General features: G+C 37.4%; 1 protein-coding gene across 2 annotated transcripts in view; it reads left to right on the forward strand.

Annotated features, from left to right (window-relative positions):
* Nucleotides 1–17,261, forward strand: part of LOC117333226 (signal peptide peptidase-like 3) — a 65,529-nt gene that overhangs the window by 27,640 nt on the left and 20,628 nt on the right. The window contains exons 1-4 of one of the 2 annotated variants that reach the window (XM_033892413.1): nt 2,891–3,015; nt 4,619–4,761; nt 8,667–8,744; nt 14,581–14,657. In XM_033892413.1, coding sequence (XP_033748304.1) covers nt 4,715–4,761; nt 8,667–8,744; nt 14,581–14,657 — 202 coding nt within the window. In that variant the 5' untranslated portion in view covers nt 2,891–3,015; nt 4,619–4,714. Of the gene's footprint in view, nt 1–2,890; nt 3,016–4,618; nt 4,762–8,666; nt 8,745–14,580; nt 14,658–17,261 lie in introns of those variants that run through there. The other variant, XM_033892412.1, reaches the window with a different exon arrangement.

Below are 17,261 nucleotides of genomic sequence, written 5' to 3' on the forward strand. Positions count from 1 at the left end.
GACATAGCTCTCCTTTATAGGCTTAGAGATGATTAAACATTGATTGATACCGATATATTATATCATCGGCAACTATATAAGTGCAGAATATTATCGGTTATCATGTTCAGGTGATTAAATTTCAGGATATCTCATTAACTAATGGATCAAGTTCAGGATATCCAAGGTCATTAACTAATGGATCAAGTTCAGGATATCTCAGGTCATTAACTAATGGACCAAGGTCAGGATATCTCAGGTCATTAACTAATGAATCAAGTTCAGGATATCTCAGGTCATTAATTAATGGACCAAGGTCAGGATATCTCAGGTCATTAACTAATGGACCAAGGTCAGGATATCTCAGGTCATTAATTAATGAATCAAGTTCAGGATATCTCAGGTCATTAATTAATGAATCAAGGTCAGGATAGCTCAGGTCATTAATTAATGAATCAAGGTCAGGATAGCTCAGGTCATTAACTAATGGACCAAGGTCAGGATATCTCAGGTCATTAATTAATGGATCAAGGTCAGGATATCTCAGGTCATTAACTAATGGACCAAGGTCAGGATATCTCAGGTCATTAATGGACCAAGGTCAGGATATCTCAGGTCATTAATTAATGAATCAAGGTCAGGATAGCTCAGGTCATTAACTAATGGATCAAGTTCAGGATATCCAAGGTCATTAACTAATGGACCAAGGTCAGGATATCTCAGGTCATTAATTAATGGATCAAGTCCAGGATATCTCAGGACAGGTCATTAACTAATGGACCAAGGTCAGGATATATCTCAGGTCATTAACTAATGGACCAAGGTCAGGATATCTCAGGTCATTAACTAATGGACCAAGGTCAGGATATCTCAGGTCATTAACTAATGGATCAAGGTCAGGATATCTCAGGTCATTAACTAAAGGATCAAGGTCAGGATATCTCAGGTCATTAATTAATGGACCAAGGTCAGGATATCTCAGGTCATTAACTAATGGATCAAGGTCAGGATATCTCAGGTCATTAACTAATGGACCAAGGTCAGGATATCTCAGGTCATTAATTAATGGACCAAGGTCAGGATATCTCAGGTCATTAATTAATGAATCAAGGTCAGGATATCTCAGATCATTAACTAATGGACCAAGGTCAGGATATCTTAGGTCATTAACTAATGGGTCAAGATCAGGATATATCTCAGGTCATTAACTAATGGATCAAGGTCAGGATATCTCTGGTCATTAACTAATGGATCAAGGTCAGGATATCTCAGGTCATTAACTAATGGACCAAGGTCAGGATATCTCAGGTCATTAACTAATGGACCAAGGTCAGGATATCTCAGGTCATTTACTAATGGACCAATGTCAGGATATCTCAGGTCATTAACTAATGGACCAAGGTCAGGATATCTCAGGTCATTAACTAATGGACCAAGGTCAGGATATCTTAGGTCATTAACTAATGGACCAAGGTCAGGATATCTCAGGTCATTAACTAATGGATCAAGGTCAGGATATCTCAGGACAGGTCATTAACTAATGGACCAAGGTCAGGATATCTCAGGTCATTAACTAATGGATCAAGGTCAGGATATCTCAGGTCATTAACTAATGGACCAAGGTCAGGATATATCTCAGGTCATTAACTGATGAATCAAGCCCAGGATATCTCAGGTCATTAACTAATGGACCAAGATCAGGTTATTATTTAATTAACTCCATTTCAGGTTATCACAGTTCATATTATCAATGTGTTCAAGTACAGGATATCATGGCTCATTATAAATACATTCCAAATTTACAGTAATCCATTAATAGTTTCACTTTCTGCATATCATGCTGTATATGTACTAATTGGCTACATGTCACAGGTAATTTAGTGATGTATATATAGTTTCCTATACAACACATGTATGTAACTTTGGGATGCCACAGATAGTCGATTAAACCAATCAAGATCAGCAGATCAAAGGTACAGTCGATTAATTCTAGTTTTGCATATAAGTTATTGATAGATGTTGAATTTGCGACAAATTCTTTTGTTATAAAATTGTCCTGTTTAGTTTGTCAGAGGCCATGTTAAAGTGCATGCTACACTTGTATTTGACCTGCAGGGAAAAATTACTGTCCGTGGCTAAAGGGAAAAGATCACCATAATATATAAATACAAACAATGACTGGACTCATTCTCACTTCCTTCTACTTTGAGTGCTACATGATTCACTGAAAATGATTTCAGGTTACATATGTGTCTTTATTATCCTAAATTGGTTGAAACAAGGACATGAATGATGACACCCATTATTAGTTTAGGATAGCATATAAATTACAGGTTTCTAGAGTATGAAGTATACATAGCCAACAGTTATATATATATATACATGTACTACAATTCAAGAAGACTCTGGCTGCATTCACGGGACATGACTCTGGCTGCATTCATAGGACATTGAATGCAACAAATAAGTTATCAATTAACTCCTAATTATTAAGTGGATTTCTTGTGTATGTATCCTATAAATGCAACTTAAATACAATTTATATCATTTATTTAATTACAGGTACATTAATATTCTAGTGATTGTAATAAAATAATAAAAGTGATTTTATTTATTCAATATTGACTGGTAAAAGCCGTAGATATCCAATTTTTCTGGAATGTTTTTTTATTGTGAGGTTATTACTTATATATAATAATTACCTTTGTAAGTACATATACAATGTATACACATAAGCACCTAGTGTATATACATCTATGTACATACTAAATACACCTTGTGAAAATTCCCAGGGTGCTTTGTTTGTACACAAACGTCTTTGTGTCACACAACACATGGACCTAAATATAAACACCAATGGGTACTGTCGTAGTATACCTTGGGTCATATACCCGAGTAAGTTAACCGTTGACTGCAGTAGACATCGCATGGCTACATGTACACCAGCCATCATACCAGTATAATATGTAGGATGAGTAGACAGGCTAACAGGGGATAGAGAACATTGTACCTGTGTGTGGATGTTTACAACTACAGGTAGGAGGAAAATAGGCATTAATTGTATGAGAATACCAGAGTTTGTATGTTAAAGCTGTGGACTGACAACAAGGGCTTGATATATAATACACAGTAGGGTAATTACTGCTTTGTGTTGAACACAGACCAGTCAATGTGATCTCCTTTGTCTAACAGTGTCAGGAAATAGTACATCATATTACAAGCTTGTTTGAAGTCATAATGCATGCATATCAGGTAACATCCCAATAATTACAGTTTATTTTAACAACTGTATATTTCAATATTACAGTTATATTTCAGTTATTTTCTTTTAGATTTCCTTTTTTATCTAAAGATATTGAACATGGCTAAAATTTGTTATACATTCATCTGATATATGTATATTTATTGAAAAATACAATACATCCATCTATTTAATGTTTCAATGCATATAATGAATTAGATTATAAATGACTGACTCTAGACTATAGTTAAAAATTATCAGTGATGAACAAAAGATGAAATAATTACTGAATACATTGGTACGTTGGTGTACATGTGAAGTCATTTTATATAGTCCTCAGTGGGGATTTCCAGTAACTTTCAGAAATAAATGGTGAGCAGACTTTCTAACTTATATATATGTAGTGGTCATCTATACAAAACCCAAAATTATGTTAAAGTTGTGTAATCTTATATTAGATTGATTCTGATTTGTATATAAAATTTTGTATGGTACAATAATGGTTCAGTACAGAAGGTGTGTTAAACGCTACAGGCTAATTAATACAACTTGTGATTGTTCTGACCATGTAAACTTCCTGTTTATCCAAGATATCATCATGTTTACATTGTGTCGTCATCGGTCTAGGTATTTTGTTGACACTAAGACAGTATACTATCTGTGTTATAATACCACAACAAAACCTATTCTGGATCCTCTTAACACCGAACACATACCTAAGGTGATCAGAGGTCAATCTCTACACACTTTGGACATTTATAGGATTATATTGATGGAGATTGATGACCTTCGACATGGTATAAGGAGTGTACAGTATCTATCAGTGTTGGTAATTTCAAGGGATACTATCGCCTCGGATGATTTGAAATCATGCTTATTTTCTGAAGCATGATTTTGTATAATTTGAACTGGTTCATCAATTTTAATTTCATTTTGTTCAACCTTACCTAAAGTTTACTGTATTTCATTTAAATTTATTAATTATAGGAATAACAAAACAAACAAAAAAACATGGAAAATTACATTTCACAGTCATTTTATTGTAAGAGATGAAATATTCTTGGGTGCTAAACTGAAAATTTTGGGAATTCTGCTTAAATATGAAATAATTTCAGTTGGGATTGGGGTCCAATATTGGCCCCAAAAAGTCTTCAGAAAAAGCCCTGTCCTTGTGCACTGCCATCTGGGCACACAAGTGTGCTTATAATTTAAGTTGATATAACTTATTTTTTAATAGTTGTAATTTAAGAATTAAAATTTACATTTTTAGTAGCAACATCTGACAACGATAGGTGAACTATAGAAGACATCATGTTGGGAAAATTCTGTTTAGAATGGTTTTTACTGATAAATATTCTGTGACATCATGTAACCTTATCTAAATGTTGTATCTTCCAGATAGACAAGAGAAAGTGTGTATTGTGTACAGAAAGTGTCCTCATCCTGAATCCTCCTTGTACAGGAAGTTGTGAACGACCTTGACTGACCTCAGCCATGGGGGCTGAGGAGCAACTTGGTCCTGAGGCTTCAACAACTATCTCGTAAGTTATCTCACTCGTTAAAAACTGAGGCGTTATATATAGAGCAGCTTAAATTAAAGAGCTTTGACATCAGAGGTACTTATACCTTCGTCCCTGGGCACTTTGACACTTGCATTTATCTTCCATAGGACTGTTGCAAGGATGTTAAAGCTAAAAAAAACATATAGATGTCTGCTTATAAACCTAAACAAAAAGGAAGTTCATCATTGTCCTTGAGGTTATTGTTCATATCCATCATGAAACATGGATGAGTTTAGTCTAGTATGACTCCCGTGGTTTATAACAAACTAAATATTGTACGGATGTCTAGTATGACTGCCATGGTTTGTAACAAACTAAATATTGTACGGATGTCTAGTATGACTACCATGGTTTGTAACAAACTAAATATTGTACGGATGTCTAGTATGACTGCCATGGTTTGTAACAAACTAAATATTGTACGGATGTCTAGTATGACTCCCATGGTTTGTAACAAACTAAATATTGTACGGATGTCTAGTATGACTCCCGTGGTTTGTAACAAACTAAATATTGTACGGATGTCTAGTATGACTGCCATGGTTTATAACAAACTAAATATTGTACGGATGTCTAGTATGACTGCCATGGTTTGTAACAAACTAAATATTGTACGGATGTCTAGTATGACTCCCGTGGTTTGTAACAAACTAAATATTGTACAGATATCTAGTATGACTCCAGTGGTTTGTAACAAACTAAACATTGTACAGATGTCTAGTATGACTGCCATTGTTTATAACAAACTAAATATTGTACGGATGTCTAGTATGACTGCCATGGTTTATAACAAACTAAATATTGTACGGATGTCTAGTATGACTCCCATGGTTTGTAACAAACTAAGTATTGTACAGATGTCTAGTATGACTGCCATGGTTTGTAACAAACTAAATATTGTACGGATGTCTAGTATGACTGCCATGGTTTATAACAAACTAAATATTGTACGGATGTCTAGTATGACTGCCATGGTTTATAACAAACTAAATATTGTACGGATGTCTAGTATGACTCCTGTGGTTTGTAACAAACTAAGTATTGTACAGATGTCTAGTATGACTCCCGTGGTTTGTAACAAACTAAATATTGTACGGATGTCTAGTATGACTCCCGTGGTTTATAACAAACTAAATATTGTACAGATGTCTAGTATGACTGCCATGGTTTGTAACAAACTAAACATTGTACAGATGTCTAATATGACTCCCGTGGTTTATAACAAACTAAATATTGTACAGATGTCTAGTATGACTCCCGTGGTTTGTAACAAACTAAATATTGTACGGATGTCTAGTATGACTCCCATGGTTTGTAACAAACTAAATATTGTACAGATGTCTAGTATGACTCCCATGGTTTGTAACAAACTAAATATTGTACGGATGTCTAATATGGCTCCCGTGGTTTATAACAAACTAAATATTGTATAGATGTCTAGTATGACTCCCATGGTTTGTAACAAACTAAACATTGTACAGATGTCTAATATGACTCCCGTGGTTTATAACAAACTAAATATTGTACAGATGTCTAGTATGACTCCCGTGGTTTGTAACAAACTAAATATTGTACAGATGTCTAGTATGACTCCCATGGTTTATAACAAACTAAATATTGTACGGATGTCTAGTATGACTCCCATGGTTTGTAACAAACTAAATATTGTACGGATGTCTAGTATGACTCCCGTGGTTTGTAACAAACTAAATATTGTACAGATGTCTAGTATGACTCCCATGGTTTGTAACAAACTAAACATTGTACAGATGTCTAATATGACTCCCGTGGTTTATAACAAACTAAATATTGTACAGATGTCTAGTATGACTCCCATGGTTTGTAACAAACTAAACATTGTACAGATGTCTAATGTGACTCCCGTGGTACGTTTATAACAAACTAAATATTGTACAGATGTCTAGTATGACTCCCATGGTTTATAACAAACTAAATATTGTACGGATGTCTAGTATGACTCCTGTGGTTTGTAACAAACTAAATATTGTACAGATGTCTAGTATGACTGCCATGGTTTGTAACAAACTAAATATTGTACGGATGTCTAGTATGACTCCCATAGTTTGTAACAAACTAAATATTGTACGGATGTCTAGTATGACTCCTGTTGTTTGTAACAAACTAAATATTGTACAGATGTCTAGTATGACTGCCATGGTTTGTAACAAACTAAATATTGTACGGATGTCTAGTATGACTTCTGTGGTTTATAACAAACTAAATATTGTACAGATGTCTAGTATGACTCCCGTGGTTTGTAACAAACTAAATATTGTACAGATGTCTAGTATGACTCCCGTGGTTTGTAACAAACTAAACATTGTACAGATGTCTAGTATGACTCCCGTGGTTTGTAACAAACTAAATATTGTACGGATGTCTAGTATGACTCCCGTGGTTTGTAACAAACTAAATATTGTACGGATGTCTAGTATGACTGCCATGGTTTGTAACAAACTAAATATTGTACAGATGTCTAGTATGACTCCCGTGGTTTATAACAAACTAAATATTGTACAGATGTCTAGTATGACTCCCATGGTTTATAACAAACTAAATATTGTATGGATGTCTAGTATGACTGCCATGGTTTATAACAAACTAAACATTGTACGGATGTCTAGTATGACTCCCGTGGTTTATAACAAACTAAACATTGTACGGATGTCTAGTATGACTCCTGTGGTTTGTAACAAACTAAATATTGTACGGATGTCTAGTATGACTCCAGTGGTTTATAACAAACTAAATATTGTACGGATGTCTAGTATATCATGTACGGATGTCTAGTATGAATCCTGTGGTTTGTAGAGAAGATTAATTGTTTGAGTTGTTTTTGTGTATACAGTACCTTACACAAATCCTGTTTGTTAAACTCTAAGCAGGGTCAATGAAAATTTAGCCTTACTTAAATGCACACCAGTGAGCTTACATATAATTACCACACATGTGGTTATTGTCTGATAGCTACAGTATTATGTTTAATGGCCGGACATTTACACTCTCCACATAATTACAACCTGCCTGGTCGATTTCGTTATCTTGTAAATCTTCTTAGCTTTGACAAGAATGAGAACATATCTTGTAAATCTTCTTAGCTTTGACAAGAATGAGAACATATCTTGTAAATCTTCTTAGCTTTGACAAGAATGAGAACATATCTTGGATGTCAAAGAGTTGCAACAAAAGGAGTTCCTTAAGTTTGCATCTGTAATTTAGAGAATATTGAATGGTTTCCGACAGAATATTATTGATATTCAACCAGCATGCAATTCGATTTTGTTCGATTTTAAATGATGAAAAAATAGGAAGAGCTCATGATTCAAGAAGTGTGTGAATCAGTAGAATAATCTTTGACATCATTTTTTTAGCTCTAGAGGTCTGTTGTCTGTCAGGAAACATTTCTCAAACTTCATGTTTGTTTCCCGTTGCATTGTGATATCTATTCGGTGGTCAGATGGCACAGTGATAACACACATTCATTCAGGCATCAGGGACTTGATTACCCGATCAGACATGAACAGCTATATGGGGTCACCTCCCCAACCACGTGGGTTTTCTTTGGTGCTCTGGTTTCCTCCTAGACCCCTTGCACACTTCTATCCAGGCCAACAAGCGTGATTTGTATTAGATGATATAACTTGTTTCACAATTTTTAGAAAATAAATACATTTTACATTGGCTTTCTCTGTATGGGAATGGAAAACATGTCAGATTTCGATGGGATGAATAGAAAGCTCCATTCTGATTGGCCAATATCAAATTTTACATCATTACTAGTTTTAATATTGCGTTGATAATTTCTGGTTTTTCACTGATAAAAATGTTACAAATATGAAATATGTTTCTGTTTTGTGTTGCAGGGCATTTACCCTGATGGATTCTTCAAGACTGTCAACATTTGTCATCTCAATACTGCTTATTGTATATGGCAGTTTTAGGTAGGTACATAATTATGACAGCCAGTGTAGAAAAATTGATAAATTTGTTCCCTAGAAAACAACTGGTCTAAATCTAAGAACTTATTAAGTAAAATGCTTGAATCACATTGTGTTGTATGTTGAAATCAAAACTGAGGTAACACAGAATGAATATATATCGGATGGAAAATTGCCTCTTCCAGGTTCTATGTTTGCAAGTTCACATATTTTAGCTAGCTATAAAACATCAATATACAATACAAAATATAAAATAAAAACAAAACACATAACCTGAATGTTGATGTTCCATGCTATATTTTTATTTTGTGTTTACCCAGTTTTTATTTCAAATTACAACACAGGTGAGCAATACATGCCCTGTGGGCCTCTTGTTTTGTTTACACACTTTGATGGAACTCTACTAAATACTGTAGGTGTTAGGTCTATTCAGGATAGCCTCTGACTTACAATTGCCAAAAACCAGGAAGTTGGTTCTTCTCTACTCTGACAACAGTTCCTATTTTTAAAACTTGGTAATTATATATATATAAAGATTATGTAATAATCCAAGGTCCACCTGGCATTTAAGTGTCCTAAAACTTTATTTTCCAATATACAAAACAGATCACTATGATTAAAGTTCTCAGTGGGGCTTTCTCTCATATACACAGTTAAGATCACACACCTATCAACCCTCTCCATTTTGGAGAATGCACACCTAATTCATCAGCGAAGTTTCTCCATTTTCTCATTATTTTAAAAGATCTAATTATTTTACCGGAAAGAGCAGCATAATGTTTGTTGTTTTGTGCTTATATCCAGTCAAAAAGAGGTGTATACAATGGGTTTTTTTTTCCTGAGACTGGATACTTGCATTTGGAACACATGCAATTTCCACCACAGACATTTTAAAAAGTTGGCAAGTATCTGACTGGTCATATATCATCTTAGTCTTGAAACCTGCACAGCACGAGAGGTCCAGTAATGTTAGGTCTAGACTATCTGGCTGTGTACATAGAATGTCTTCATTTGAATATGAAAGGAAAGGTCAAATGACTAACATTTCTATGTGATGTATGAAAGATGGGTTTAAACCTTTAAGGTTGAAGGTTTTCCCTGTAAAATGTAATTCAAGGTCAGGTTTTGAGGTCAAAGCAGAGTTGATCATTATCAAGAATATAACTGGAACAAAGATGTAAAGTTCCATCATCAATCAAGTAAGACATGTACAATTAGCATGGAATTAAAGTCATTAAGCTTCATTTATATTCACTACAATACATACTGTATTACCTCACAAGGGCCAATCGGGTTAGAAATGGTACTGTGTTACCTCACAAGGGCCAATAGGGTTAAAAATGGTATTATATTACCTCACAAGGGCCAATCGGGTTAGAAATGGTATTATATTACCTCACAAGGGCCAATAGGGTCAGAAATGGTACTGTATTACCTCACAAGGGCCAATAGGGTCAGAAATGGTACTGTACTATCTCACAAGGGCCAATAGGGTCAGAAATGGTACTGTATTACCTCACAAGGGCCAATAGGGTTAGAAATGGTACTGTATTACCTCACAAGGGCCAATAGGGTTAGAAATGGTACTGTACTATCTCACAAGACCGGTTGGGTCAGAAATGGTACTGTACTATCTCACAAGGGCCAATAGGGTTAGAAATGGTACTGTGTACCTCACAAGGGCCAATAGGGTTAGAAATGGTACTGTACTATCTCACAAGGGCCAATAGGGTTAGAAATGGTATTGTATTACCTCACAAGGGCCAATAGGGTCAGAAATGGTACTGTATTACCTCACAAGGGCCAATAGGGTCAGAAATGGTACTGTGTACCTCACAAGGGCCAGTAGGGTCAGAAATGGTACTGTATTACCTCACAAGGGCCAATAGGGTTAGAAATGGTACTGTACTATCTCACAAGGGCCAATAGGGTCAGAAATGGTACTGTACTATCTCACAAGGGCCAATCGGGTCAGAAATGGTACTGTATTACCTCACAAGGGCCAATAGGGTCAGAAATGGTACTGTATTACCTCACAAGGGCCAATAGGGTCAGAAATGGTACTGTACTATCTCACAAGGGCCAATAGGGTTAGAAATGGTACTGTATTACCTCACAAGGGCCAATAGGGTTAGAAATGGTACTGTATTACCTCACAAGGGCCAATAGGGTCAGAAATGGTACTGTATTACCTCACAAGGGCCAATAGGGTCAGAAATGGTACTGTACTATCTCACAAGGGCCAATAGGGTTAGAAATGGTACTGTATTACCTCACAAGGGCCAATAGGGTTAGAAATGGTACTGTACTATCTCACAAGGGCCAATAGGGTCAGAAATGGTACTGTATTACCTCACAAGGGCCAATAGGGTCAGAAATGGTACTGTATTACCTCACAAGGGCCAATAGGGTCAGAAATGGTACTGTATTACCTCACAAGGGCCAATAGGGTTAGAAATGGTACTGTATTACCTCACAAGGGCCAATCGGGTCAGAAATGGTACTGTATTACCTCACAAGGGCCAATCGGGTCAGAAATGGTACTGTATTACCTCACAAGGGCCAATAGGGTCAGAAATGGTACTGTATTACCTCACAAGGGCCAATAGGGTTAGAAATGGTACTGTATTACCTCATAAGGGCCAATAGGGTCAGAAATGGTACTTTATTACCTCACAAGGGAAAATAGGGTCAGAAATGGTACTGTGTACCTCACAAGGGCCAATAGGGTCAGAAATGGTACTGTATTACCTCACAAGGGCCAATCGGGTCAGAAATGGTACTGTATTACCTCACAAGGGCCAATCGGGTCAGAAATGGTACTGTATTACCTCACAAGGGCCAATAGGGTCAGAAATGGTACTGTATTACCTCACAAGGGCCAATAGGGTTAGAAATGGTACTGTATTACCTCATAAGGGCCAATAGGGTCAGAAATGGTACTTTATTACCTCACAAGGGCCAATAGGGTCAGAAATGGTACTGTGTACCTCACAAGGGCCAATAGGGTCAGAAATGGTACTGTATTACCTTACAAGGGCCAATAGGGTTAGAAATGGTACTGTGTACCTCACAAGGGCCAATAGGGTTAGAAATGGTACTGTACTATCTCACAAGGGCCAATCGGGTCAGAAATGGTACTGTATTACCTCACAAGGGCCAATAGGGTCAGAAATGGTACTGTACTATCTCACAAGGGCCAATAGGGTTAGAAATGGTACTGTGTACCTCACAAGGGCCAATAGGGTTAGAAATGGTACTGTGTACCTCACAAGGGCCAATAGGGTTAGAAATGGTACTGTGTACCTCACAAGGGCCAATAGGGTTAGAAATGGTACTGTATTACCTCACAAGGGCCAATAGGGTCAGAAATGGTACTGTGTACCTCACAAGGGCCAATAGGGTTAGAAATGGTACTGTACTATCTCACAGGGGCCAATAGGGCTAGAAATGGTACTGTATTACCTCACAAGGGCCAATAGGGTCAGAAATGGTATTGTATTACCTCACAAGGGCCACGTTACAGATAATTATGTTACTTTGAGGAAAGATTTCAGGAACTTCCCTACACTGATAATTTTAGCAGATTTCAGAAACTTCCCTACTATAATTAAAAAGGGGGATGGCCATGCTACATACTATACCGGGTATATATTTGTGTTAATTATAAGGCATCCCTGACTGAATTCCCTATAGTGTTCTAGCTATAGTCATCATAAGGTTATTTACGGTAGATTTCATGAAGCTACTGTTTGTTAGCTATAGATTATAGGTTTTATAATGCTATAACTTATCATCATGAAGCTACTGATTATGGTATCTACGGTAGACTTAGGAACCTCCTGGCTGTTGAACTATATATATGCTGTACATAGTACCAGTTCACCCAAGACCTGAATTCAGTTGTTTATCAACAACCAGGACTCCACTGCTAGTGAAGCTGTTTGTAAGGTGACACCGATAATGCTTTTCCTGTCAAGAATGACAATTGAGTTTTTATAAATCAGAACAATGACATTGGAACTGTGCCAGTGCTTGGGATCTCTTTAAGGTCCCATTGTACAGAAAATATTGCTGTTGCTATCATGTCGTGATCTTTCCTGGACGATAATATTTCAAAATCCTACTGTCCAGTAAACCTTGGCAATAACAAATGTCACAAACTGAACCTATACATACCACAGTTGTAGAAAAGGGTCACACGGAAAGTTACAAACCATCACCAACACTTATCAGATTTAGCAGCATATTGAACAGACTACCCAAGATTACTGATATCAAGGATTCAGGTCAGGCTATGAAACACCATGTTTAAGGAGGTCATTACGGTAGTTATAATGCAATCCACACAGTTTTGTATGTTTGAACTCGGTAACATGCCCTTAAAGCAGACAGGGCTATGTGTTGGCACATGTTCACACTATAAATTTGTTAACATTATATATACAGTGGATAACACCAATACAACTACATACAGTATTATTAGTCAAGGCTACATACCACAAAGTCACTTTTACATTTACTTGCTTTGAGGTAGGGGTATAGACTGGTTTAGACAAATATCCAGATTGGACAGAGTCTGGTTTAAACTGATCTGGAGTCCACTGTACATGTATGTAGTACATTTGCTGCAGTCACCACACTTTATATATGCAGTTGAGCACCGTACCTTGTACACACAAATACAAGCGATAAATGTTCTGACATTTTATATAATTACCTTACATACCGAAGAACCAGAAGAGTACAGCTGTAATGAGCTTGCCACAGTGATTGAGAGGAGAATTTAACTTAATTAATCATAAATATTGCGAGGTAGTAATTAATATATAACTACACATCCCGATTATTGTAAATACCACCTATAGCATTCTGTTGTCAGAGTCAATGTGACTGGTTCATTAATGTGCAGTTAATCAGGTGGAATTTGAAAATAAAAATGAGAACGTGTTGTATGACATTTGGCAGGAAAATGATGTTTGTTGAGACTCCTAATGAATATGAATACTGATTGTTTTTTTCTGACATTCCCAATCATAATTAGTACCAAATGGAAATAAAACTGATTGTTTTTTTCTGACATTCCCAATCATAATTAGTACCAAATGGAAATAAAACTTCCACTAAGAACATTTCAGGGTATATATTAGGACTTCTAATATTTTTTGATATGGCATATTTTTGTGTCAGGAAAGAATATTTGCGGGGAGTCGGTTCAGTGACTGAGCGAAGTGAAAGATATTTCTGTCTAAAAAGAGATAATTAATGAGCTGGGCCGATACCACATTCATATACCTATTACATTAATGTGCAGGGTTGTGTATGACCTTGGGGTCATTCAGTTTACCAGATGTACACATACCCTATATACTAAGCAGGTTAAATTTAATGGTCTGCCATTCACATACACCCTAACTTATTGATTTTGAGAAAAAATGGTTTACTTTAGTCACATCAACCCTGAATCTAAAATTGTCCAATTCATGTGTTATCAGGAATCACCTTACTATATATAGAAGAGAAAATAACCCAAATCACTGCCATGACTAAATGAAATCATAGAATATACAGTCATTTGATTTAAAGCATTTGAATAGCTTGAATATGGACATGGATAAAATTAACTTTGATACTGTTTCAATTTCAAAAGTCAATTAGAATACCACACATATGTAAGATTGATCTAAGATATGATCATAAAGAATTCTTTCAAAGATTTCTTTGATGAATCCTCCAAGATTTAATAAGATATTTTACCAACACCAATCGACCATTGAACAGTATAGATGATCCACGGAAAATTTCAAACAGGGTTGACATGTTTTGATCTGTTTACTAGATCTTTGAACATTGACCAAGAAAATCAAGAAAGGGAAAAAACAAAGGACTCCTACCCTCCTGGTGAAAATGAAGGACGTGAGTAAATTGTCATTTTTTAGCTCACCTGGACCGAAGGTCCGGTGAGCTTATGCCATGGCGCGGCGTCCGTCGTCCGTCCGTCCGGACGTCCGGACGTCAACATTTGCTTCAAATCATTACTAGTTAAAAAGTTCTTATTGGATTTTGACCAAATTTGGCCAGAAACATCCTTGGCAGAATGGGAGCAGATTTTGCATAAATGGTGACTCTGACCCTCGAGGGGCCAAAGGGGCGGGGCCCAATAGGGGAAATAGAGGTTATTCCTTTAAATCGCTACTAGTCATAAAGTTATGAATGGATTTGAACCAAATTTCGTCAGAAACATCCTTGGGGGAAGGGGAACAGATTTTGCATAAATGGGGATTCTGACCCCCAAGGGGCCGAATGGGCGGGGCCAAATAGGGGAAATAGAGGTAATTCCTCTAAATTGCTACTAGTCATAAAGTTATGAATGGATTTGAACCCAATTTGGTCAGAAACATCCTTGGGGGAAGGGGAACAGATTTTGCATAAATGGTGACTCTGACCCCTGAGGGGCCAAAGGGGCGTGGCCCAGTGGGGGAAATAGAGGTAATTCCTTTGAATCGCTACTAGTCATAAAGTTATGAATGGATTTGAACCCAATTTGGTCAGAAACATCCTTGGGGGAAGGGGAACAGATTTTGCATAAATGGTGGCTCTGACCCCGTAGGGGCCAAAGGGGCGGGGCCCAATAGGAGAAATAGAGGTAATTCCTTTAAATTGCTACTAGTCATAAAGTTATGAATGGATTTGAACCCAATTTGGTCAGAAACATCCTTGGGGGAAGGGGAACAGATTTTGCATAAATGGTGGCTCTGACCCCGTAGGGGCCGAAGGGGCGGGGCCCAATAGGGGAAATAGAGGTAATTCCTTTAAATTGCTACTAGTCATAAAGTTATGAATGGATTTGAACCCAATTTGGTTAGAAACATCCTTGGCAGAATGGGAGCAGATTTTGCATAAATGGTGACTCTGACCCTCGAGGGGCCAAAGGGGCGGGGCCCAATAGGGGAAATAGAGGTAATTCCTTTAAATCGCTACTAGTCATAAAGTTATGAATGGATTTGAACCAAATTTCGTCAGAAACATCCTTGGGGGAAGGGGAACAGATTTTGCATAAATGGGGATTCTGACCCCCAAGGGGCCGAATGGGCGGGGCCAAATAGGGGAAATAGAGGTAATTCCTCTAAATTGCTACTAGTCATAAAGTTATGAATGGATTTGAACCCAATTTGGTCAGAAACATCCTTGGGGGAAGGGGAACAGATTTTGCATAAATGGTGACTCTGACCCCTGAGGGGCCAAAGGGGCGTGGCCCAGTGGGGGAAATAGAGGTAATTCCTTTGAATCGCTACTAGTCATAAAGTTATGAATGGATTTGAACCCAATTTGGTCAGAAACATCCTTGGGGGAAGGGGAACAGATTTTGCATAAATGGTGGCTCTGACCCCGTAGGGGCCAAAGGGGCGGGGCCCAATAGGAGAAATAGAGGTAATTCATCTAAATTGCTACTAGTCATAAAGTTATGAATGGATTTGAACCCAATTTGGTCAGAAACATCCTTGGGGGAAGGGGAACAGATTTTGCATAAATGGTGGCTCTGACCCCGTAGGGGCCGAAGGGGCGGGGCCCAATAGGGGAAATAGAGGTAATTCCTTTAAATTGCTACTAGTCATAAAGTTATGAATGGATTTGAACCCAATTTGGTTAGAAACATCCTTGGGGGAAGGGGAACAGATTGTGAATAAATGGTGACTCTGACCCTAAAGGGGCCAAAGGGGCGGGGCCCAGTGGGGGAAATAGAGGTAATTCCTTTGAATCGCTACTAGTCATAAAGTTATGAATGGATTTGAACCAAATTTGGTCAGAAACATCCTTGGGGGAAGGGGAACAGATTTTGCATAAATGGTGGAACTGACCCCGGAGGGGCCAAAGGAGTGGGGCCCAATAGGGGAAATAGAGGTAATACCTTTAAATTGCTACTAGTCATAAAGTTATGAATGGATTTGAACCCAATTTGATCAGAAACATCCTTGGGGGAAGGGGAACTGATTTTGCATAAACGGTGACTCTGACCCTAAAGGGGCCAAAAGGGCGGGGCCCAGTGGGGGAAATAGAGGTAATTCCTTTGAATCGCTACTAGTCATCAAGTTATGAATGGATTTGAACCAAATTTGGTCAGAAACAGGGGAACAGATTTTGCATAAATGGTGACTCTGACCCCCGAAGGGCCAAAGGGGCTGGGCCCAATAGGAGAAATAGAGGTAGTTCCTTTAAATCGCTACTAGTCATAAAGTGATGAATGCATGTTCTATAAACAATTCTTGAGGTCTTTCAGACCTTAGAGAGTCTGGCCTTCATTAATCTTTAAAGCAGTTCGGATTCCCACACTATAACCATATATAGCATTGTTAGAGTTTTACAAATAAAACAAATTGAATATGAACATTATTTCGACATTTGGTCTAATCCAACCAGGTGAGCGATACAGGCCCCATGGGCCTCTTGTTTTATGTAGTGATAATGATGACATTTTATTTTTAGCAGTATACCAGTTGTTAGCCCTCGCCTACGTTGAGG

The sequence above is a fragment of the Pecten maximus genome, chromosome 8, assembly GCF_902652985.1.
Source record: "Pecten maximus chromosome 8, xPecMax1.1, whole genome shotgun sequence".
In the NCBI taxonomy this organism is placed as follows: Eukaryota; Metazoa; Mollusca; class Bivalvia; order Pectinida; family Pectinidae; genus Pecten; species Pecten maximus.